At 38.9% G+C, this 23,250-nt stretch overlaps 3 protein-coding genes across 8 annotated transcripts in view; 2 read left to right on the forward strand and 1 right to left on the reverse strand.

The window, feature by feature from the left end:
• Positions 1–1,297, forward strand: part of tmem266 (transmembrane protein 266) — a 55,752-nt gene extending 54,455 nt beyond the window's left edge. For all 5 annotated transcript variants that reach the window (XM_056739132.1, XM_056739133.1, XM_056739130.1 and 2 more), the window contains 2 exons: positions 177–239; positions 390–1,297. In XM_056739132.1, the coding sequence (XP_056595110.1) occupies positions 177–239; positions 390–1,027 (701 nt within the window). In that variant the 3' untranslated portion in view covers positions 1,028–1,297. The remainder of the gene's footprint in view (positions 1–176; positions 240–389) is intronic.
• Positions 1,298–3,114: 1,817 nt separating this feature from the next.
• On the reverse strand, positions 3,115–14,935 carry etfa (electron transfer flavoprotein subunit alpha). The gene is made up of 12 exons (XM_056739135.1): positions 14,800–14,935; positions 13,989–14,138; positions 13,820–13,901; positions 13,656–13,738; positions 12,280–12,379; positions 11,181–11,291; positions 10,833–10,934; positions 10,149–10,217; positions 9,953–10,035; positions 8,192–8,257; positions 7,241–7,321; positions 3,115–4,305 (listed from the first exon to the last, which is right to left on the reverse strand). The coding sequence occupies exons 1-12, from the start codon at positions 14,836–14,838 to the stop codon at positions 4,267–4,269; spliced, it is 1,005 nt and encodes a 334-aa protein (XP_056595113.1). The 5' UTR covers positions 14,839–14,935; the 3' UTR covers positions 3,115–4,266.
• Positions 14,053–21,872, forward strand: isl2a (ISL LIM homeobox 2a). 2 transcript variants are annotated; one of them, XM_056739136.1, is made up of 9 exons: positions 14,053–14,161; positions 16,503–16,555; positions 16,839–17,162; positions 17,396–17,464; positions 17,584–17,773; positions 18,594–18,856; positions 19,862–20,145; positions 20,303–20,470; positions 21,215–21,872. In XM_056739136.1, the coding sequence occupies exons 3-9, from the start codon at positions 17,105–17,107 to the stop codon at positions 21,329–21,331; spliced, it is 1,149 nt and encodes a 382-aa protein (XP_056595114.1). In that variant the 5' UTR covers positions 14,053–14,161; positions 16,503–16,555; positions 16,839–17,104; the 3' UTR covers positions 21,332–21,872. The 2 variants fall into 2 exon arrangements, with proteins under 2 accessions (XP_056595114.1, XP_056595115.1); XM_056739137.1 differs by lacking the exons at positions 14,053–14,161; positions 17,396–17,464 and having other exon boundaries at positions 16,259–17,162.
• Positions 21,873–23,250: the final 1,378 nt, after the last annotated feature.

A 23,250-nucleotide genomic window follows, 5' to 3' on the forward strand; every position in this document is an offset into this window, starting at 1 on the left:
TGACCTTCTGCCCAGCCAATGACCTACAACGATTACACACCAGACAGATGCTTTTTGGGTCATGCGATCAAACAAAAGGCAGATACGAGGGGTGATAAGAAATAATGATGGATCAAAAAGGTGAACGGTAATGCGCTGATCTGGGGTAAAATGGAAATACATTTGTTTTCTTTCAGCGAGTGTCGTTCAGGATGATATGAACAACTACATCAGTCAGTATTACAGTGAGCCAAGCAGCGGTAAGTGAATTATTGTTTTATTCTGTGTCTAAAACAAGCAAACTTGGTAGTTGTCCATCACCAACAAAGTTACTTTGTTGGTCAAACTCTCATCAAAACATAATTGATACTAAAAAAACTTATATGATCTTTTCTATATTGTACATTCAGACATCGGCGTACCCAACCCAGGTGCACGCATCATTACCATGGCAGCCATCGACGTCCACCTTCCCACCAACCCCAACCAGTTGCCGCCTTCCCTCATCAGCGCAGACGGACCGGGCAGCGGCCAGGACCGCACGCTGAGCGAAGCATCCAGCACGACCATGTCCCGGTCCAGCTGTAGCTTCACGGCCCGGCAGCACAGCATCAGCAGCCACACCTTGGGCTCCACCACCGACTGCAGCTCTACCGTACGGGAGGCCTCCACCTCCGACTACAGTGGCCAGCACTGCAGCCCTCCTCCCTACTGCAGCCCTTTGGCCCTCGGGATGCAGCCCGGCGTCCACGACCCCAGCGCAGTGGTCAAAGAGTTGCTGTCCTCCTTGTCTGAGGATTCCTGCCTGGCACAGAAAGGCAGGGTAGACCCCGTCAACCTTAAGTTGCCCAGTCCAGCGGGCTCGGTGAAAGCCAGCCCAGAACTGGAGCACAGGGTGAAAATATACAACAAGAGGAACCAGGAACGTCTGGGCGTATTCCAGACAAAGCCACTTATTCACCTACAGGGGACCGAGCCATCGCTGGAGGAGAAGTACAGGCTAATGGAGCCCGCAGATACACCACTGAGCCATATACCGGACATATAGAGCGTGAGTGTGGGAACGTGACCGCCAACACCAGCTGAAGCAGCAATTCTCTCTCTCTTTCTTTATCAATTGCTTTGTCATTGGCTGTGTCCGAAACCTTTAGAATTAGTGCCACCTGTTTCCAAACAGGCAACAATGCATGTCTTAAAGGAGAAGTTCACCTTAAATCAAAATTGTGTCATTTTTTTCTTACCCACACATGGCGTTCAACACGTTTTAAGACCTCCCGTCTTCGGAGCACAAATGCAGAAATTTAAGGGACATGCGAGGGATTTCAAGGTCTCCTCATAGACATCATGGTTATAGTTTATGTCAAGGTCCAGAAAAGTACTTAAGACAACGTTAAAATGGTCCATCCGCTCAGTGGCTCATTTGAATTTTTTTGAAGCGACGAGAATACTTTGTGCGAAAAACAAAACAAAACAACGACTTTAATTGATATCTTCTCCTCGGTCATGCGGCGCACAAACCGAATGCGCATGCGTCAAGGTGCTCTCGTGAATGCGCACCATAGACTGACAAGACAGTGGCGAATATATTGGTTGAATTATTATTAATTATGAATCATTATTTTGGTTTGTTTTCACTCAAAGTTTTCTCGTAGCTTCAAAAAAATCAATTGAGCAAATATGAGCGGAGGGACCAATTTAACGATGTCTTGTCTAGTACTTCTCTGGACCTTGACAACAACTATAACCATGATGACTATGAGACCTTGAAAGCTCTCGGATGTCCCTAAAATATCTGCATTTGGCTTCCGAAGACGCCGGGAGGTCTTTAAACACGTGTGGGTGAGTAAAAATTTGAAAATTGAAATTAACAAATTTACTCACCCCCAAGCCATGACTTCATTTTCAGCCAAACACAATTGGAGTAATATAAAATAAACAAACAATTCTTTAATTAAACAATACGTTTTTACATCACATTTGAATGTCAACATTAAGCCTTATAACAGTTAACTAGTTTGAGTTACATTGGCTAGACACAACACTATAATGACTAGTCACGAGACCAAACAATGAGACTCAAAGTTATCAATGTGGAGCCGGAAATTCACAAATCTTTTCAGTCCTTTTGACATTCATGTCATATCGATCGTATGAACGCACTTGAATGGGTCATTTAATTATTGCTATATTATAAACACAAAAGTTTTTTGGTTTAATGAAAATAACTAAGGTTTAAAACGGTCCCCTTATCATATCCTAGTCGAGCTATCCTAGTCGGGTACGATTTTCGGAATATGTCAGTTTGACGTCCTGTACGTTAAATTTTCAATTTCAAAAATAGATGGCAATATAGAGGCAAATATAACAAATTGCGGCTTTAATTTTGTCATAGATTAGGGTTTTCCATCTTACAGACCCAAGAACCCCCAACATGAAAAGTTTGATTTTTCTCGTTACAACAAATGCATGCTAGAAAATTTTGCAATAAACAAATTCAAGAACTGGTGCAGTTAATCAAACAAATGTGAAGATGTATATATATATATAAAATGTATATATAAAAGAAATAGGTCAGTTTCTCCGTTATATTCATACCAAGCAACTATTGTCCCCAAAACTAGTTTAGCTAAAAAAAGCATTTCCAAGTCAACGTTTCAGATTGCAAGCTCTACCTAAATACAAAAACACTGTCTGTCAAGTGACTAAATGAACAACAAGGCAACTGCCTTTGGTTTCAGACACAGCCAATCCGTCTCTCTTATGTCTCAGAAGGCACTACTTACACACTCTCCAGGTTTCATGCTGTTAGAACGGGGCACCAGAAGTGCACGGGGGGCACCGCCCTTCGCTACTCACCTCATCCGTTGCTCCTCCTAACAGGTGCACATTTCTCTCACCAAATCTGCAAGAGCACTTGAACTGTCACTCCTGCCAAAATTGCACAACCTTCCCAGGAGTCAAGTAAGAGGTACGTCGGGAGCCATCATCGGAAGATTCTTCAGGAATTTCAGTGTGTCCGTAGGCGTGTACGAAACCAGCGCAGACACACTCGATTTTTTGGACCTATAGGGGAGTGCGGCCGGAGGACTCGTTCTCATTCAGGGTGGCGCGGGAGGGTGTCGTTTTGTTTTCTTGTGTTTTTATCCGTCACTTTCTTTCATTGTTTCAAATTGTTTGTACGAAATGCAACAGACACACAATGTACAGTACTTCTCCCCCAATGCTGCAGGGTTTTACATTTGATCCACGTTCAAACGTGTGAAGCTGTGTGACTCAGCCAAATTTCTTACCTTTGCCTTTCTTACATTACTGATGCTGATGTTTGTATTCAAATTCTATGCGAGGAAAAAAAGTGCTAAACTCAAGTATTTTTAAAACGCGGAGAGCGACGGGCGAACATTTCAGGTATACAGTATGAGAAGATTTTTATGAGACATTATGGTTAGAATGTTGTCATACCCTTAACCCCCATCCCAACAGCATGAACAGATCTATATGCTTTCTGACTGAGGCAAAGTAATCCTGTTATTGACGAGTGATTTTATAAACTGATGATGGAAGCGATTGTCAAGCAATTAAAAGTTGGTTATATCCAATACTCAGCTTCGTTTTTAAAATGCGTGTCCTGAAATTTTTCAGTTATTGCATACCACGTAGTATGTAAAACTATATACACAAAGAACGAGTGTACAGTCGATTTGTTTTTTATTTCAAATTAGTATGGGTGAGAAATGTGTGAACTTTTTCTAAATGAGAAAACACTGTTTTCAAGTAATGGAAACTAAGATGTGTTTATTGGGTCACTTCAATTAACATCTAGCGACAGATGGTTACATTATCAAAAAAGTAAAACGTATCCTGAATATGAAGCAGCAATTCACAACTGTTATTTATATATATATATATATATATATAAATAAGAATTATACTTATGTGAAATTTAAATGCAAACTGTTGTCTACCGAGACACCTACAAACTAAATTATGAAACAGATATCAAAGTAAAATAGAGTGTAATCTCCATTATTACAAGTATATTTATATTCAATGAGCAAACAAATCTTGTTTAATTTTTTTTCTATGCATTTACATTCTGAAAACCATGTGCCACTGAATTATTGAATTTAAGTGGTTGTGTGTTTCATATTAGTTGTTGGTAATGCATGAAAGTATTCTGTAATTATCTTTGGAGGATCAAAAGTGATCTAACACATAGCATCCACTCCATACCGCCCCCAGCAAAACGTTCCTGATGAAATTCTCCAGGTAAGTAAGATTTTTGGGGATCTATGACTTGTTTATAGCATCGGTTAATTCTGGTACAACCTAGAAACAAAGAAATAAATAAACAATAATCAGGAATAACATACATTGATAAGAGTCGGCGTACACACAAGATAAATACTATCATCCACATTTGGTTCTCAAAGGAAAAGTGCACTCAAAAATTAAAAATAAATCTCATAATTTACTAGCCCTCAAATTGATGGATTTTTCTTGTTGTTGAACAATACATTTTTAAGAATGCGGGACACCAAAATGTTCAATAGCATCTGGCTGCAGACGAGATGCACTGTCAGACACATGCACTGTCAGCCGCGCATGCGTACTCGTCACATGCACTGTCAGACGCGCATGCGCACTCGTCACATGCACTCTCAGCCGTGCATGTGCACTCGTCACATGCACGCTCTTACGTATTTCACGAAGTGAACTGTAAGATTCTATAAATCTTTTTTAAGGTTACTGCTTTTTAAGAGTACCGTGAATACTGGTGGCTCGGTTCAAGGCCAGGTATTTATTATAATTATAGCTGAAATACATTACTGAACATCTACACTAATAATGAAAATACATGACTAAATAAAACCTTTGTTTATATAAAAATAATTGTTCTAATATTCATTTGTTTTAAAATTGCAGGTTAGTTTTGTTGTTTGAAATAAAACATAATTTATTATACAAAGAAACGTGAAGCATTTTAGAAATAATACAAGGGAAGTAATACATCACTATATTTGATAGATTTCAACGTCATATTAAATAATTTTGAGAAAAACATTAAAAAATAACTATTTAGTGCAGGTCACCTACAAACTTTCCTGTGAGTTTTCAAGCAACGCTACAAAATTAATTTAGATAACGTTAGTTCTTCAATAAATTACTGTATGAAGAACATGTATCGTTAATCAAGTATCATAGATGCGATATATCTACCATTGATTATAAGGATTAAGTTAGGTTTCGAAAACTTTATCTTATATATTGAAACGATACTTTACATCTATCTAATACTGTATGAATGAAATCAATATACTTACAACATTCGTCTGATAATGTTAAAGAACGTTTTCGATTATATTTGTCAAATAATTCATAATAACACTTTTACTTCGAGTTAATCTTGTATAAGAATAAATAAATAAATAAATTGAATATTTAATAAATATACTTATAATTGGCCTGTAGGTGCATTTAATTCACACACGTGTCTGACAGTGCGTTTGTTTGAGTGCGCATGCGCGGCTGAGACTGCATGTGTCGGAGTGCGCATGCGCCACTGACAGTGCATCTGGTCTGAGAGTGCATCTGGTCTGCAGCCAGACCCTCCTAATTCTGGTACAACCTAGAAACAAAGAAATAAATAAACAATAATCAGGAATAACATACATTGATAAGAGTCGGCGTACACACAAGATAAATACTATCATCCACATTTGGTTCTCAAAGGAAAAGTGCACTCAAAAATTACATCAAAAATTAAAAATACATTTTTAAGAATGCGGGACACCAAAATGTTCTGGGGCACTACTGACTACCATAGTTTTTTTGTAGTTTGTTACTATGGTGGTCAATAGTGCCCCAGAACATGAGTCAAATTACAACAATGGAAGCATTGGAACAACATAAGGACTACAAAAAGTGCCATAAAAGAAAACTGGTCTCATATAGCCTATCACAGTATACATAGCAAAAATTTTTTGGTAGAAAAGAGATAGAAGTGATCAGTCAGGTGTTGACAGAAGTGACTTTTTTGGGTCGATTTAAATCTCATGTCTTTAATAACGTTTGGTTATAAACAAATCAATGGTGCCATGTTTAAAACAATAGAAATGCTCTAAGATCTGTCGCTGAATCTTCTCTACTATGCAGATGACCTGCAGTGTATTCAAGGTATGGCTACATGACCCACCAGTCGTCATTTGAGAACCCCCTGAACTCTTCCTATACGTTCAAGTCCTCGCCTGTAGACCCGAGGTGCTACGATATTCCCTAACCGGGTCTGAAAACTGATCCCGTCACCCCGATATCTCCCCGGATGGGTTTTCAATACAAGGAAGTGAGAGAAAGCGCATGCATTTTAATCAGTTATCCGAGGAGTGATCAACGTGTAAACTGATCCTAGACCTGCCCCGATCGCCGGCGCTGCCCGTCATCGACAATCACTTTTACACAGTTTACCTGCACACCTGCGTCTAGCACGTGCCGCCTGAATAAAAGATGAGCGACAGGGCAAACACGGGGAAATAAACGATGCTTGCGTTACACCGGGTAAACACCAACAACAGATGGACACGGGCTCTGTGTGTGCGCGTGCCAGCTCTCTGGCATCGAGAGTGCTTGTGCCACCTTGAACATACAGCACGCAGCCGGGCGTGTAAAGCTCTGGTGAGAGGACACAGAAAATAAACAGGAAAACTACACCTGCGCACTTGTGCTGACTATCAATTACATTTCTGCATTGATGGTGGTTTGGAAGTTGCGTAAGTGGCTTGTACGAGAGCCTTCGGGTTCGATCCTAGACCCATCGCTGATTAATTCGGAAACTCAATAATTTACAAGATGCATTAGGGTGGAATAATTCATGCCGAAACATTTAACAGGGATGTATGGAAGTGCTTTTTTGAACAGCAACCTTTGGAGTTATGGTTTGCCTCTAAGTTTTCGCTGTAAACAAAGAAAAAGTCACACCGGGTCATTGGACAGAATTCGTAGCCTTATTAATTATAAACAAACGATACTCGTGATTGGCCGAGGTGGCTGATTGAAATGTCTCTGATGACCTGATGAAGATCTGTCATGTTAATGAGATCCGTGTTGTACAGGAAACGCATCGTATCGAATGTTGCATATACGTTCTACTTGAAGCTTCGAATAGCAAGACGCAAACGACGCTTTGGATAGAAGAGATGAAAATGCGTCACCCACGTGAGATCAATGTATCCGAGTGCAAATCCACGCCACCGTTGTGGATTCTTACCTTAAAAAGATCGGCGACCAGGCCGTAGTCAGCCACCTGGAAAATCGGGGCTTCTGGGTCCTTGTTAATGGCAACGATGATCTGAAAAACAAACAAGAAAATGATTTAACACAAGTGGGCTATATTGCAAAGAAAGCCTCAATTTCTGGCCAGCGCTGATGGTCCAGAGTCAAAATGATTTGTTTCTTTTTCTGTTTATGTGTTGGTAAATGTGACCTGTCAGAAAATACTGAAAGTGAAGAAGCAAAAAACACTAAAATTAAAAATAAGGATTACTTCAAAATCCATAGTGATGGTAGACTGAAGCAAATAGACAAACTAGCCGATCGTTGCATTTTGGGTTTGACGTCTTTGTGTGAAATATTTATATCCTGATTTGATCTTTAATGTATATAACATTCATAAGAATCCAGATAGCTTTCAATTAAATGATTCCATTCAATTATTTCTCATATGATAGTTCAAAGAAAACAACACTTTTAAACCAAAAATGCCTTTTAAAAGTAAAGAAAAACGACAACAACTAAATATCTACAAAACAAAACATTATGCAATAACTTCAAAACTATGCAAACAGATTCCCGTCCCCTAAGATGAATGTTTTGTGTGGGACATTGGAAAAGCCTGTGGTTCAGGAGGAAAGCGCCTCATGATGTTGAGCACTCCGACAGATTATGAAGCAGCATCACAAGTAGCTGTTTTCCGAGGACGCAGAAGAGCGGATGAATTATGAATGTGGGTAAAAAGCTACTCCAGATCGCTCTTAAAACGCTCCGTTCAGATACACCGTCCCACTTAAGAGTGAGTTAACTTGGCACACTCAGAAACTCTGCGAGATACAGTTGGGCATGTGTGGAGTTCCTTCTAATTGAAGCGATTATCAGAGAAGATGATATCTTCTAAGTGTACTTCATTGTGTGTGTTTGTGTTACATCACTTTCCTAACCGTACCTTGCTGTCTTTCATTCCAGCGAGATGTTGAATAGCTCCAGAGATGCCGACCGCAATGTACAGCTCCTGTGGAATGAACAGAGATGGCATGGATTTAATTGAAGGCAAAATGTTTGCCAGCACAAGGCTTGGATGTTGTTTTTAGAACTGGCAGGATGTTTCCATGATGATGCGGGTGGTTTCTAGGGTGTCTAAGATGTTTTGGATTGTTTACTGGCCCAGACCATTCAATATTTCCTTCTTAGGGTTTCATATTTCAACAAAATTGTCTAACTGGCTTTATAACAATAATAGTAAAAATTATAATGACGATAACAACAATATAAAATATTATTTTTGTAATTTACAAAAGCCTTTCAAACTTCATATTAAAACAGTACGTATCTTTCTAATATGCCAAAATTCAATAATCAAAATTTTATATTAAAGACGATTCTATTATCATCTCACTCGGGTTGTTCCAAACTGGAATACATTTCTTTGTTCTGCTCAACACAAAGGAAGATATTTGGAAGAATGTCAGTAACCAAACACATTCCCCCATTCACTCTCATAGTATTTATTTTCCCTCCTATGACAATAAACGGGGGATGAGAACTGTTAGATTACTGGCATTCTTCCAAATATCTTCCTTTCTGTTTAGTGTAACAGCTCGAGGGTGAGTAAACGATGACAGAATTTACATCTTTGGGAGAACTATCCTTTTAAATGAACAATAAATTACTCTATTAACAGCCGAGCCCCATCATAGGTGTCCTAAATCAGAGCAAATGAGCTTAAACCGGTGGGCGTGTCAGAACTGTTCTACCTTCCCAAAGTGCAGAGCACCACATCCTCACGATGACTCTAAATAAGAGCGCAGGGGGGCAAGCGGGCGGGGAGCAGACCCATCACCCCCTCCCTCCTGCTTCACCCGTCTCCCCTGGGAGAGGTACATCAGTGGCTCTCAGCTTAATGCACTGCTCCATGAATATTTCAGTGCAGTTTAATGTGGCTGCCACGCTCTCCCGGGGGCCGCCGCTTCAATTTGTGAGCATGTGGGGTGGGTGGCGGGTGCTCTAAAAGCAAGCAACGTTTCAGATGGACTGAGGTCTGGGAGACCCACAAAAATACCCATCACTTCGGTACTTCCCTTTTGCGATCTCCTATACTTGCTTTTAGATAGATAAAAGAAGCTGTATAATTCCCAAAAAGTAAACAAGGAGGTGCTATCAAAAAAAAGATAATCGTCCCGATTAACCACAATATCGTCCGTAATCGACTCCAAAACAACACCTATTCATCTTCACTCGAGTTCCTTGTATTGGAGCCTTCGCTGGTGCAACCCATTCGGGACTTGTTGAGGGTGAATAATGCACAGTGGTCGGCCGGCGCTTGTCAAGCTTGTCAAAACATTTTGAGAATTGGGTTCAGGACTGAACTGCCCGGTCTGAGCTCAGGGCGGACCTGCGCGGCTCACTAATGGTTCTGGTAAATCATTTAGAAGCCAAAATGTGCCATTAACTACATTACAACGCCTCAAAGCTCCGCTAATGTGTAGATAATGACAGTTGGGAGGCTTCACTCAAACCAGATAATGGAAAATTAACCTTTTTAAAGGGCAAAGAGCATCCATCTTTCTGAATTCAAACAGAACAAAACAACTTGACGCAGTCATCCCGATTAAAAAAACATCACATACATCATAGAATCTGTTTGATTTGTGTTTTTAATACCATCATTTATAACGGAGAAAAAACATTTTCTAAAAGGAACACTTACGGGAGCCACAATTTTCCCCGTCTGTCCAACCTGCATGTCATTGGGGACGTAGCCAGCGTCGACTGCAGCTCTGGAAGCACCAACTGTAAGAACAGTTGTGTTAGTACGCTTTAAGTTAACAAAAATAAAACACAAAAACCATCAAACTGACAGGAGCACCACGCGTCGGAATCGACGGTGTGATGTCACATCGTACCGGCTGCGTTCAGCTTGTCGGCGAGGGCGTACAGAAGCTTGAAGTTGTCTCCGCTCTTCAGGCCCCGTCCTGTTATGACGGAGAGACGGCAGATGGGCAGAAAATATGAAATTACTGACAAGGTTATGACTCCAGTGAGATCGATACGGTCTCGGTTTACTATTGATTTTCCGAGCCAAAAAAACTGGCTGGAAATTTCAAGGGAATACCCGACAACATGTCTCGCAGTTCAAACAGACTACAAACATAAGAGGGTTGATGTAGTCCCTGAGGAAAGAGTTTTATATTTATAGTCATTTATCGATTGTTGCAAATAAGCACCCACAAATATGCAAAATGTATATACATACGATATTTTACGCATTTTATTATAATTAAGATTAGACTGCATCAAAGAATCCAAAAACATTTTAACTGGGAAGGTGAACATCAAGAAACGATTCATCAAAAGTTGAGAGAATTTCAACCTTGGCTGCAACATACTTTGTTATAGGCATCTCTATAATAATAATACAAATGTAATAAACTCAGGAGAAATTTACTGTGTAGCAACTGAACAGGTGTCCATCATATCCGATATTATAGTGCATTCTTTAATATACCTTCAAATCCCGATCAACCAATCTGAATCCAGGACCAAAATCCCTTTAAAACATTTATTAGTTTCACTTCTAAGATTCTTACCTCCGGAAACGACCACTTTAGCACTTGCGAGGTCTGGTCGGTCACTCTTGCTTAGAGTTTGTTCCAGCCACTCCGAGAGCCCAGCAGGTGCGGACGTGGCGACTGTAAAGCCAACAACATCTCATCAGAAGACATCCAAATAAACAGGCTGAGCTATTCTCAAATACCCTTATACAACCCAATGTTTAAACAAACCAGCCCATCAAAACCTCACAGGAGAGCGGAGGATTTGTTGAGGCTATTTAAAACAATTGCAACAATAAACCTTTGTGTGTGGTATCAAAATCTGTGTGACTGTAAAATAAAACAAGAACGACAAACATCGGGTTTGATTTTACAGTACAGTACCTTCTTCTGAAGAGGCGCTGCCCCCCTCTACGGTTGCAGGCTCGAAGGAAGTTGCTCTTACAGTGAAGACCTTGACGCTTTCGTGGCATTTGACTGTGCTGAGGGCGTTACCTGTAGCCGAAAAACACAAGTATTGAGACATGATGCACCGATGTAAAATTTCTCAATCGATAGCCGATTATTCAGGGTGATATCTGCCGATACCGATTCTGAAGATTTAATTAATATTTCTTAACTTTCCAAAAGTTATTATTTCATATAATGAATATTAATATTGAACATCAAACTGGTGATGTTCCTTAACATTTTCTATATAGAGCACATATTCATTGCATTTGTCTGTCCTCTTTTGATTGACAGGATATATCGGCATTGATCATCATCAGTTTCTAAACTATCGTTCGACAGCGAGAAAATTTGCTTTTATCCATCGATATCGATTATTTGCCGATATTTCGGTGCATCTCGAAACAAAACGTTAAATAAATGTTCTGGTGTAACTAAATAATGGAGTTTTGAAAAAAAATGAGTTACTGTTATTTTTTTTTTGGAAATCTGTTCAACAAATTCTGACCGATTAACTTATTTATATTTAATCATATTTATCACATAAGTGATCGCAAGTGGCAAACCATCACCATTTCATGTTTCGCATAAAAAGCGCCCAAATCTGATTTACAACGAAAGATCCATAAATATGATTTTTTTTAAATAAGTGCTCTATGCTTGCCAAAGATTAAGTGGCCGGAGTAATTATGAAGTATTTACGGGAGCGGATTTTATAGACGACAAATGGCGAATTTGTAAATGGAGGCATTTGAAAAATAATACACGCAAAGCAGGACAAAGAGACTCCAGGGTTTCCTTATGATGTTCAAATGAAAATATACGACATGCTCCCGGTCGCTGAGAGACGCTGTCTGTGTTTCATGCGGCCAGACTCTTAAATCAGAAACCCAATCAGCCGAGACATTAAACAATGACGATATGAAACGCATCTGGACGCTTATTCAAAAGCAGACAAAGTTTGTGTTTCCCAACAGTTACATTGAGTCGTCCTGTGTAAAGCACTACAAAAGCGCAATATTGTTATAATCACCGGCGTAAATGGTTCTCACGAAGGTGTCTGGAGATTTGATCTCTATGATATCTGAAATGGGAGCGACGTCCAGCTTGGCTGCCACTCTTGGAAGAAGATTCTGCAAATACAAACCCAAAACATTTTTTTAGCATTTGGATAAATGTGGATCTTGCATCCTTATCTGTAAATGTGATTTGTTATGAAAATGCACGGCTTTGGCAGACAATGACCGAAAAAACGTTGTCCATCCAGACAGAATAAATATCCGCGAGTCTGAAAAAGAGCTCTAAGTTATGTCTAGAGGTGAAAAATATTGCATAGTGGTAATTCAAGTGTTTTATATAGTGACATAATGAAACCAAATCCACCACTTAAGAATCCATCAAATAAAATAGGTTTAGCCAGTGAGGAAATTGAGACTAATACATCTCTTTGGTCTGGGGTTAGGCTACATAAGATACTGTTTAATGTATTACAATTCAATTTAAATACCATTAGATCTGCAGCCTGACAGTTTGGCTGCGCAATGACAAATAACCGTGCGTATAATAGAGCCGCACTTATTGCCGACGGACTTCTCCCACAATTCCAAAAGTACAAAGCCTGAAAGGGGTCCGGCGGTGCGAGAGTTTCTAATCCATTTTCCATTTGTGCTTTTGTCTTTGCGAAATAATCAAATAACTTCGGAATGAGAGTTACTATGAAATCTTGCATTAAGGATGGATTAGATACACTTATCAGTGATGCAAGAAGATATTAAGATTTAAAGAAAGGATCTTTTTCGATTTTGTACAAACTCAAAAACGTTTGTCAGCAAAAAAGAAAAGAGATAAAGGCAAAGAATGTGTGTCAACTGATAAAGGTTTGTCAGCAAAAAAGTTTGTAAACAAACAACAAAATTAAGATCAGAGTACAAAAGTAAAAGTTTTCTGTAAACTTTGTGTCATAACTAGGCTGCCAGCACAATTTTAATATATTTTTAATAAATAGTTAATTTTGTGTCATTTATAAACAGGCTGTCAATAAAATAACAGAGAATTAAAGGGAACAGTCCCCCAAAAATTAAAACTGTTCCTAATTTACTCACCCTCCAGTTGTTTTAAACCTCTATAAATTACATCTGCTGAACAAAAAAAAGATATTTGGAAGAATGTTTGTATTCAAACAACTTGGCAGTGGGGCACCACTGACTACTATAGTAGGAGAAAATCTACAATGGTCGTCAATGGTGCCCTAGAAATGTATAGTTTTCCACGTTCTCTAAAATATCTTCTTTTGTCTTCAACAGAACAAAGACATTTATACTGGTTTGAAACAACTTGATGGTGAGTAAATGATTTCAGAATTATCATTATTGGGTGAACTGTCCCCTTAAAATGTCAATTTAAATGTACCTTTCCAAAAGCAGAGGCTCCTGCACAGATGTGTGTGAAATTGAACTGTTTCTGGGTCGCCAAGATGAGAGGCGTGAGCTCCTCTGTGAAAGAAAACAAGTTTAATCTCTCAATACATCTTTCCCTCATAGTTCCTTAAAATTGTGAAATAAAGTCAGGTTTACCTGGCAACAAGCCTTTGTACACTTCATGCTGAGCCACCAAAACTTTCTTCACCCCTTGAACTTTAGACAGCTGTTCTACAACCTGTCCGAAAACCCATAATCAGACCTCTGAAATCGTCCTTTTAACCAGGCATCAGCGAATAAATCAATGGACTTTTAGAGATAATACCTTTGCGCAATTGGTCCCAGCAACCAGACAGGACACATCACTGCCCAGTTTGTTGGCGGCGCTGATGGCGTTCAGGGTGATGGGGGTCAGTGTGTCATTGTTGTGTTCGGCAACAACCAACGTGCTCTGAAACCTCTGAATCAGACCAGACTGGAAAAGAAACACGGTGTTAGGTAAACCACAACATGATATAAATAGCAAGCGGACCCTTTCACCCAAATAACTGATGATGTAACTTTTAGAGGTCATTTGAAATCTGACACAAAACAGTCATTGAGTGTCTAAGATATGATCACATGACACATTTGAATGGAGTTGTTTTAAATAAAAGTGCAGCTAAATCTTGTTTCATAATGCACCGTGTACACATTGCATAACCTTGAGAGATACATAACCAGCATTATTATGATATTGCTTACAAAAAGATAAGCATTAATACAAATGATGAATATTTGACCTAAAACACAGAAATAATGAGAAAACTGAAATCGAGCGATGTTTTGATCTTAAACTTCACGTAGCTGCTAATCTACCGTGATGCTGTATGATCATAACTCAACATATTTAAGTTTAACGACATGACAACACGTTTTAACGTCTAACTATCGAAAATACTACAAGCTTAGCTGGAAAATAACAGCGTAGGCGATTTGGTAACACACTACACAACCTCTACAGAACTCGGTTAGCTAGCATGCTAAGTTACTTAACCAAGTACACTTGTGTCTACAGAAGACACTGAAGACGAATTAAAGCATTTATAGAAGGTTTGCACCGGTGAATACACGGTTACGACGGTATATTCACTTACCAATTGCCTGAGATTCGTCTTGTTTATTGCTTTAAGCATGATTACAGCAACACACCGCAAGAAAACACTCTTCTCCTTTAGCACAAGGAGATATGTAACTGCGTAACTGAGTTCTCGCGAGATCGCGTTGCTGAGAGACACGCCCCTCTCTTGTATAATGTAAATGAAACCTCTGTAAAAAAATGTAAAAAATATGTTTCTTTGGATATGTGAGTGGATATATAGTAAATTAGCAATAAATGAGTAATTAGATATAAATCGTTTAAGCATCTTTTAGTTAGAATGGGCGGAGATTTATTAAGGAGGTGGAGCTTTGCAGGCGTCGATCATGTGTGATCTGTTCAAGACAGGAGTTGGCCATTGGACTTCGAGACCCGACCGGCGGTGGATTTTGCAAGATCTTGTGATTTCATATTAGAGCCTGTGGTATAATTCAGAAAAATACTGTTAACAAAACGTATATATTTGCACTGAATAATGCAACAGTTTGAGGATGAATGCAAAACTCGATAATGTTTTTTAGTTTTATTTTCCATTCTCCATGTTCCTTTTTATTGATTAGCTCTGTTGAAGTTTCATTTACTTAAATTTGTGTTCTCGTTCTTATGGTAACAAAATTACAGTTTAAACAAAACAGTAGCACAAGTTAGACAAAAATGAAACATTTATTAAGTGAGACATTTTGACTAGGCTACGTTTTTGAATTTCTATTATACACAGTATTCAACATTTAATATAAAAGTCCAAAAATGTAAACAATTCTAAATGTGTTCATACACGAAATGTATTTAGAAAGTAGTTATTTGCAGCTTCGTAAACAACATTCATACAGTTTGTAGCCTATATAATGCAATAATATAATGCGCCTGAAACATAACAATCTCCTGGATGGTCTCTTTACTTGATCATGAAGTCAACACTGCTTCCATTGTAAATTAAATATATTTCTTTGTGGGTTAGGGGTCAATGTCAAAGGTGAGGTTCGACAGGCGGTCAGTTCTTTGAGAGTAAGTGGATGCGTACAACACGATTTGTTTTTCTGAACGGCCGGTCTGAAAAACAAATGAACCGAAATATATTATGATCACATCTTACAATGCGTGTCCTTTAAACCACATGAGATATGCTGAAAATACGCGCATTCTTAATAATAAAGAACAACCAGGGTGAATAACATTTAAAGAACTAAGAAGATGAAAATTTAGGAGGGTTTTACACGAGGAGCAGATTTTATTCAAAGACATTAAAATAAGAAAAATTACAAGATGAACTTGACTTATTCGTGTTGATAACTTCACTAAAACGAGTTTTACTAAAAATAGATTTTTTACAATTCTTAACAGCACCCAAAAAGGTCAAATAAAATCCCATTGATTTGTTTAATTTGTTAAATGATGAATTACACCGGAATAAACACAAGCAAGAATCAGTGTAAATAAAGGAAACTTTTAAAAAACAGTCCGTCGAATTACACTAGCAAAGTCCTCCCTATATGCTTTTGAGATATTCGTTTATTTTATTGTCTAATAAATTCCGATTTACTCATTTGTTCAATTCGTTTCATACACAAAGACGATGATTTATTAGTTACACGTTAAACATTATAGCGGTAAAGAATGTAAATAATTGTGGTTGTTGCCTTTATAAGTCACCATAAATAAAATATGTAAACGTTTTATGTGTAATGTTATTTTCATGGCCAGTAGGGGGCTCTCCAGAACATATGGGCTGGAGTTCTTGTGACTATAAGCCCGTGGTAAGTAAAACATTAATAAGTAGAACATATATAGTTTAATATGCATGTTTTTTCCCTTTTGGCAGAGGAGCAAGCTTTGAGATTCTGGAGATTTGAATATTATAACAATTGTATTTTTCTTTTAAGTCTAACTTGACAGACATTTCAGTTTGGGTTGTGTTTTCTCCATTATAAATGAAAGTTAATAAACATATCTTTTCCATATATGTTCAATTTTATAACCTATACGTGCAAATGCCTAACTGTTGCGTCATTCAGTTACAGGCACTTACATGTTTCACAGTTACGTTTGCAGAAACAAAAGTGCTTGTTTGCCCATCAAACACTCGGTGAAGTGTATTCAAAATATTGCTCTGCGCGTCGGACTGCTGAAATTCTGGGGCGCGTGGTCCAGGTTTGCATGTGACGTCAGGTCCCCGTGACGTCAGGGCCCCTGTCTGTGTTGCTCTTCCCACAGTCTCCTCGGCCAGAAGTTATTAGTCAGCTCGGGACGAAGCAGTTTCCCCATTCCATTTCCTCCTCTATAGCCTTCTGCCTTAACCCTCCTGTATGGTGGATATTCTACCCCATCCTTCTTTCATGGGTGATATGGGGGATCATTCAAAAAGTAAGTGCTGGGTGCTTTTAAATTTATTTTGAATGTATTTATATTTTGGGAAATAACTTTGAATATTGGTTGTGCTCCATGAGCTTTACTTTTAAACCGCTTTGGAGACAGTAAGGTTAATGTTTATTTATTTTCTCAAAGAGCTCTCACGGCAGTACTTTGCTAAATTGAACTTAAACAAATGTCTCATTTCTTAAACTTTTTCTCAAACGGAAAACATGTTTTTGGTGCAGGCTTACACACAACCGATGTCATGAAGCATTATTGCAAATACAATAGGTCTAGAGGCATTTCAAACGAGGGTGCGTGAAACACGAGCTCGTATGTATATGAGCTTGTATTTATTTACACGATGGCGGTGTTTTGGGGGATTCAATGGGGGTGCCGTCGGTGGACGCTAATCCCTGCTTTCCATATCCAGAGAAGTCTGGAATCGCCATGTGTGTCGGCTGTGGGAGTCAGATCCACGATCAGTACATACTGCGGGTGTCCCCGGACCTGGAGTGGCACGCAGCCTGCCTGAAGTGCGCAGAATGCAGTCAGTACCTGGATGAGACGTGCACTTGTTTCGTCAGGGATGGCAAGACTTATTGCAAGAGAGATTACGTACGGTAGGAGCCTCTCTGGAGTTCGTGATATCAGAGTTTTGGAATTTCGCTGGGGCCCTCTTTTTGCAAATATTTTTGACCCAAACTTATCTAGAGATCAGAAAACCCTGGTATGAAAAAATAAATTCTTTCTATAACCTAAAAAGGTACAGGCCTCTTTGGTAAACAATCTTGGTAGCAGGAAAGAAAACTGGGGAATACTGTTCTCATGCTCCTGCTAAATTCCAAAAGCATTTTAGGGTTTGCGTTTTTATTTTTTATTTTTTATAAATTCTCATCGATTTATATCATTTTACTTTTTTGCGTGTCAGTCTTTATTTAGTTTTATTTTAAATACTGCTTTGTAAAGCATTGTAATTATATAAAAATAAATATGTATCTTGGTTACACATGCAGTGTAATCCTTTATGCATTGTAATTCCTTCATGGTGTTATATAATACACTTTATAATCAATTGTATGCTCTTGTAAATAAGAAAAATCTAAAGCTACAATACAATTTAATGCCTATTTCAAGTTAAAACTGTAACGCGTAAAGGCGCATGACAAACATTTAATTTAACCTGTTTTTAATGTGTACCATGAATAATTCCGTATTATGCTTGTGCTTACAATTTATACACGTTGAAAAGACAATGCATGATAATGTGTGATATGTGTACAATGTGTTAAATATAAAGGCATCAATAGTTTAGTGTTTGTATGCCACTGCGTTTTTAATGCGTGTTTTATTAGTGAAATCGAGTTGAGATTCTGTAAATTGCTGAAAGGACTGAAAAGCGAGAGTAAAAAATAAGCAAATGTTTCTTCTCAAAACTTGCAGGCTATTCGGGATCAAATGCGCCAAATGTAACATTGGTTTCTGCAGCAGTGACCTGGTGATGAGGGCTCGGGATAACGTCTATCACATGGAGTGCTTCAGATGCTCGGTGTGCAGCCGACATCTGCTGCCGGGAGATGAGTTCTCACTGCGGGATGAGGAGCTGCTCTGCCGGGCGGATCACGGGCTGCTGATGGAGCGCGCTTCAGCCGGGAGTCCCATCAGTCCTGGAAACATTCACGCCAACAGGCCCCTGCACATTCCAGGTAAATAAAGAATAGCCTAAAAAATATCGAGTATAATAATGGCCTGCGTAATAATAAAAATACTGTAACGGTATCAATTTCTTCTGTTGTTATTCTAATTCGACTCAATCGTAAATAAATTCGTAGCTGATGCTTAATTCTGACTAATAACGGAATTGAGTCAGTGCACGAATTCTGAGTTTTTATTTCACATGATGTATGCACAGTATAAGCGGATAATGTTATTAATAAGTCTCTGTAAGTCTGTTAGCTGCGTTTTAGGTTCTTAAGATATTTGTTTTCGTGTAAATTTACTGATGGTGAAATGGCTGAGATTGAGGACATTGATGATTGAATTAACATGGACTGAAATTAATTTGAAACCGTTTATGGCTATTGGCATGATGGCTGGAAATTATGGGTGCGTTGGCGTACAACTGTGTTAAATGATTCTTAGTTTACTATTTTTTCACAGTGAGAATATTTAAACGTGTATTGGTGCATGTTATTATATGCATACTTATGAACGTTGGCTATAAAAGCAGCTATTGTTACTTGTTGAATAATTGCAAGGAAACATTGAAACACGTCCCTATATAAAAGGCGTGAAAATGTCCATTTAAGTTAAAACAGCATGTCATTATTTTATTGATAAAAACATCAAGTTCATATGTTGACCCCAAATCCTTTAAAACATCGCCGTTTGTTTAAAAAGCACTGCATAATCTCCAAATGTGCTGTTCGATTTTTTGTCACCGGTTTACTATATTATTACTCTGCATTAAAGCCACTTATTGTCTTTTTTATTTTTACATTCTCGGCCGCCCTTTCAACATTTTGCACATACAGCAAAGTTGAGAACACAGACTATTAAGTCAATGCCCTAAGAGGTGTTTTGACTGACGTGCACTTGGCAACAACCCGACGTGTGTATGCGCAATTGAATCTTCAACAAAGCGTGCTCTTCTGCAACGTGTCGAAATAATGAAAAGGCCAAACAGTGATTCACGTCCGTTATATTCACAGAACCCGTGCCAGTTCGACAGCCGCCTCATCGGAACCACGTCCACAAGCAGTCTGAGAAGACCACGCGTGTTCGGACAGTATTAAACGAAAAGCAACTGCACACTCTGCGGACTTGTTATAACGCGAACCCGCGGCCGGACGCCTTAATGAAAGAGCAGCTCGTGGAAATGACCGGCCTGAGTCCACGCGTCATACGAGTGTGGTTTCAAAACAAGCGCTGCAAGGACAAGAAGAGGTCCATACTTATGAAACAACTACAGCAACAACACCACAGCGATAAAACGGTATGCAATTGATCTATGTTATGTGTATATGTGTTTTGTCGTTGTCGTGATTTATGATGGAGGGCACATTATGATCATATAGACATGCATTAGTGTGTTGGCTGCTTAATTGAAATGTGATATGTGTCGCTAAGGGTTTTCCCTCTACCTCTTGCAGAATCTTCAAGGTCTCACGGGAACGCCTCTGGTGGCAGGCAGCCCGATTAGACATGACACCACAGTCCAGGGAAATCCTGTAGAGGTTCAAACCTATCAGCCTCCCTGGAAAGCCTTAAGCGAGTTTGCCTTACAGAGTGACCTGGACCAGCCCGCTTTCCAACAGCTGGTGAGGACTATCATGACCAGTGTCTTTAACAGTTATATGTGCATATGTTTGCAATTCAATTAATTAAATAGGTTCAGAAAAATATATAGGCAATACAATTTTAAGTTTGATCATTAAAGGAGATGCGTCTAACAATTGAAGATGTTTGCGCATTTCACCAAAATCATAATACCTTTACGCGTATCTAAAACTTGCAAGCGTTAATATTCGTGAATCAGCTGTTTTAATGTGGATGTTTTTTGAGGGATTATTAAAAAAATACATTTGGGGGCATATGCTGTAATAGGCTTTAGAGGGCTTGTTTTAAAAAAAAGCGAATGCACGTCATGCATTTCAAAGAACGTTATATGTACAGTGTCCAGTAAGTAAACAATGATCTACATGAGTCGTATAGGATAATGTAAATGTCACTTGCAAATCGTATGTAAAACTCTTCCGTTTTGTCAAATTCGGAGAGATGTACACACTAAAAATTGGTTATTGTAACCCGCATGGTTGGGTCAAAAAGGGACAAACCCAGCCGATGGTTTAAAAAGTAACACACGCTGGGTTGTTTGAGTCATAATGACGAGGTGTTTCAATCCATGGTCGGGTCACCCTTTTTTGGGGGGGGTTAATTTTACCCAACGGTTGTGTTTGTCCCTTTTTGACCCAGCTACGGGTCGAAAATAACCCAACATTATTTTGGTGTATTAATCCAGCGTGCTGACAGCCTACTGATTCCCAATTCTCCCCCTTCCACAGGTTTCATTTTCCGAATCGGGTTCCTTGGGTAACTCGTCAGGTAGTGATGTGACCTCTTTGTCATCACAGTTACCCGACACCCCCAACAGCATGGTGCCCAGTCCCGTGGAGACGTGAGAGCCTACCGGAGAGTCCTGCCCCAGCATGCCCTCACCCGCCCTGCATGAGAACCCATCACCTCACCGCCTCGAACGGAAAAAAGGGATTAACCGAGATGGATTTAAACAGTTTGCCAAACGGAGGAACCTGTCCAAGCGACTTTGGGGTTTCCAGACGTGTTACAAAACTGTTCTTCAAGCATTCGGACCGTACACCGAGGATGTCAAACGGAATACGAACACATTATTTGGGTTTTGATGATGGACCACTGTCAACCAAACGAAAACAAGAGTCTTAGCAGTGTTTATTCAAGACCATCAATGTGTAGCTTTATCAACAAGTGGTGTTTTCCTTATAAGACGAGGCCACTTTTTTGTCTTAATGCGCATGATCTTCGAAGATGTATAGAAACTGAGGTGTAAAATATTTTATCTTAACGAATGGAGGACAGATTGTATAAACTTCTCGATTAAAAAAGTAAGTTATTGTTATTTATTGTCAGGACACCCGTCCGTACCAAAAACTGAGAAATTACCTTAATAAACGAACTTAAATGCTGTTTATGTCTGAGAAAACCTGCATGCAAAGATAACTATATCGTGTTACCTTTACATATCTTTTTCTATATTATGATACATTTCAGTTTCAATACATAGGCCTATAGGCCTGAGAATAATTGTTCAAGGAGCTGGCAAAGACAACACGAGCAACGTGAACAGAATTAAATAGTGAATGACATTTAAGTGTCGTGATATCTGAATTTCTTCTGCAGAGAAACTGAAAATGTATGTTGCCTTTTTTATCAAATTACACAAAAATGAATCTGTTTATTGTAACTTCCCAGCAAACAATTTTGGGTTCTCGGAGTCCAAACACCATTTCCAGCGTCCACTTACCCCTGTTATGTCCAGCCTGTGATCTTGGCCTTGAGCCATGAGGCGATTCACAGATCTATGATGCGTCACATTCATCCCTTAAAAGAGGATACACATTCCACTCCCGTATCAATGAACGCTGAACAATATATGTATCTCTCCGACCGGATACTGAATGAGTCATTGAAGCCCTAGCAGGCTCGTGCAGTGATCAATCTCGTGTTGCTCGTAAAGCTGCGAGTCTAGACGCAGGACAGGCATCGGCGGCCTCTTATCGGCGCTCGGCATCACCTGCAAATGAAGCACAACAAACCCGAAGCCACCTCTCTGTTAACGGGACCCCCTTTCGGCAAACTCACCCCTGCGTGTCCAGGGGCTTATTTACATTCCGGGTCAGAAATTAGCCGCTGGACACAGAAGATCAGACCAAACTCACTGCGGGCCATTTTGTAAGGATAATCCCTGAAGTTTGCAGATAAAGAATCTATAGTAAGGATAATCGCAACGATTTAGCACTGTATTAAAATTCCTCTTACTTTCTTTTCTCAACTGTTTTAAGCGCAATTCAAACCTTGTTTGGTTGGTTATGAAATTGTCTTGTTTTTTTAATACAAACGCATTGAGAAATTTAAGATAAATTATTGAAATCTGAAAATTAGATCTGAAAAATTCAAACGTTCCACTTGTGAAACATAACGGAGTTGATTTCACCCTGTTTGATTTTTCATTGCAACTTCCTGTTTATAAAATTAAAAACTGCTCAAAGTTTCATTTTGCGCAGATTACAAAACTAGATGTGTGTAAAGAATTATAATGTCAAAATCACTATGATGCTTCATATTATATATCTAAAAAAATATGTCATTTGAGCTGCCATTTATCCTTAAATAATACATAATTATAGTAATTTAATGGTGGACAAAAAAGTAAAAAAAATCCTTTCACGCTATATATTTTTAAGTACATACAAAGATCCCAAATATCCGGGTTTTATGAAAATAAATCGGGGCTCATTTACAATTTTTATCGATGAACTTGATGTCAAAATCCATCACCGATAAT

This window comes from Triplophysa dalaica, chromosome 24 (genome assembly GCF_015846415.1).
Source record: "Triplophysa dalaica isolate WHDGS20190420 chromosome 24, ASM1584641v1, whole genome shotgun sequence".
NCBI lineage: Eukaryota > Metazoa > Chordata > Actinopteri > Cypriniformes > Nemacheilidae > Triplophysa > Triplophysa dalaica.

Excerpts from the sequence above, each read along its gene's own strand:
- isl2a (XM_056739136.1), top strand. The coding sequence starts at position 17,105 with ATGGTGGATATTCTACCCCATCCTTCTTTCATGGGTGATATGGGGGAT. Across the intron at positions 17,465-17,583 it reads TAGAGGCATTTCAAACGAGG|AGAAGTCTGGAATCGCCATG; the intron begins GTGCGTGAAACA and ends TTCCATATCCAG. Across the intron at positions 20,146-20,302 it reads AACACCACAGCGATAAAACG|AATCTTCAAGGTCTCACGGG; the intron begins GTATGCAATTGA and ends TACCTCTTGCAG.
- etfa (XM_056739135.1), bottom strand. The coding sequence starts at position 14,838 with ATGCTTAAAGCAATAAACAAGACGAATCTCAGGCAATTG. Across the intron at positions 7,322-8,191 it reads CTGGAATGAAAGACAGCAAG|ATCATCGTTGCCATTAACAA; the intron begins GTACGGTTAGGA and ends TTTGTTTTTCAG. Across the intron at positions 4,306-7,240 it reads TGGTCGCCGATCTTTTTAAG|GTTGTACCAGAATTAACCGA; the intron begins GTAAGAATCCAC and ends CTTTGTTTCTAG.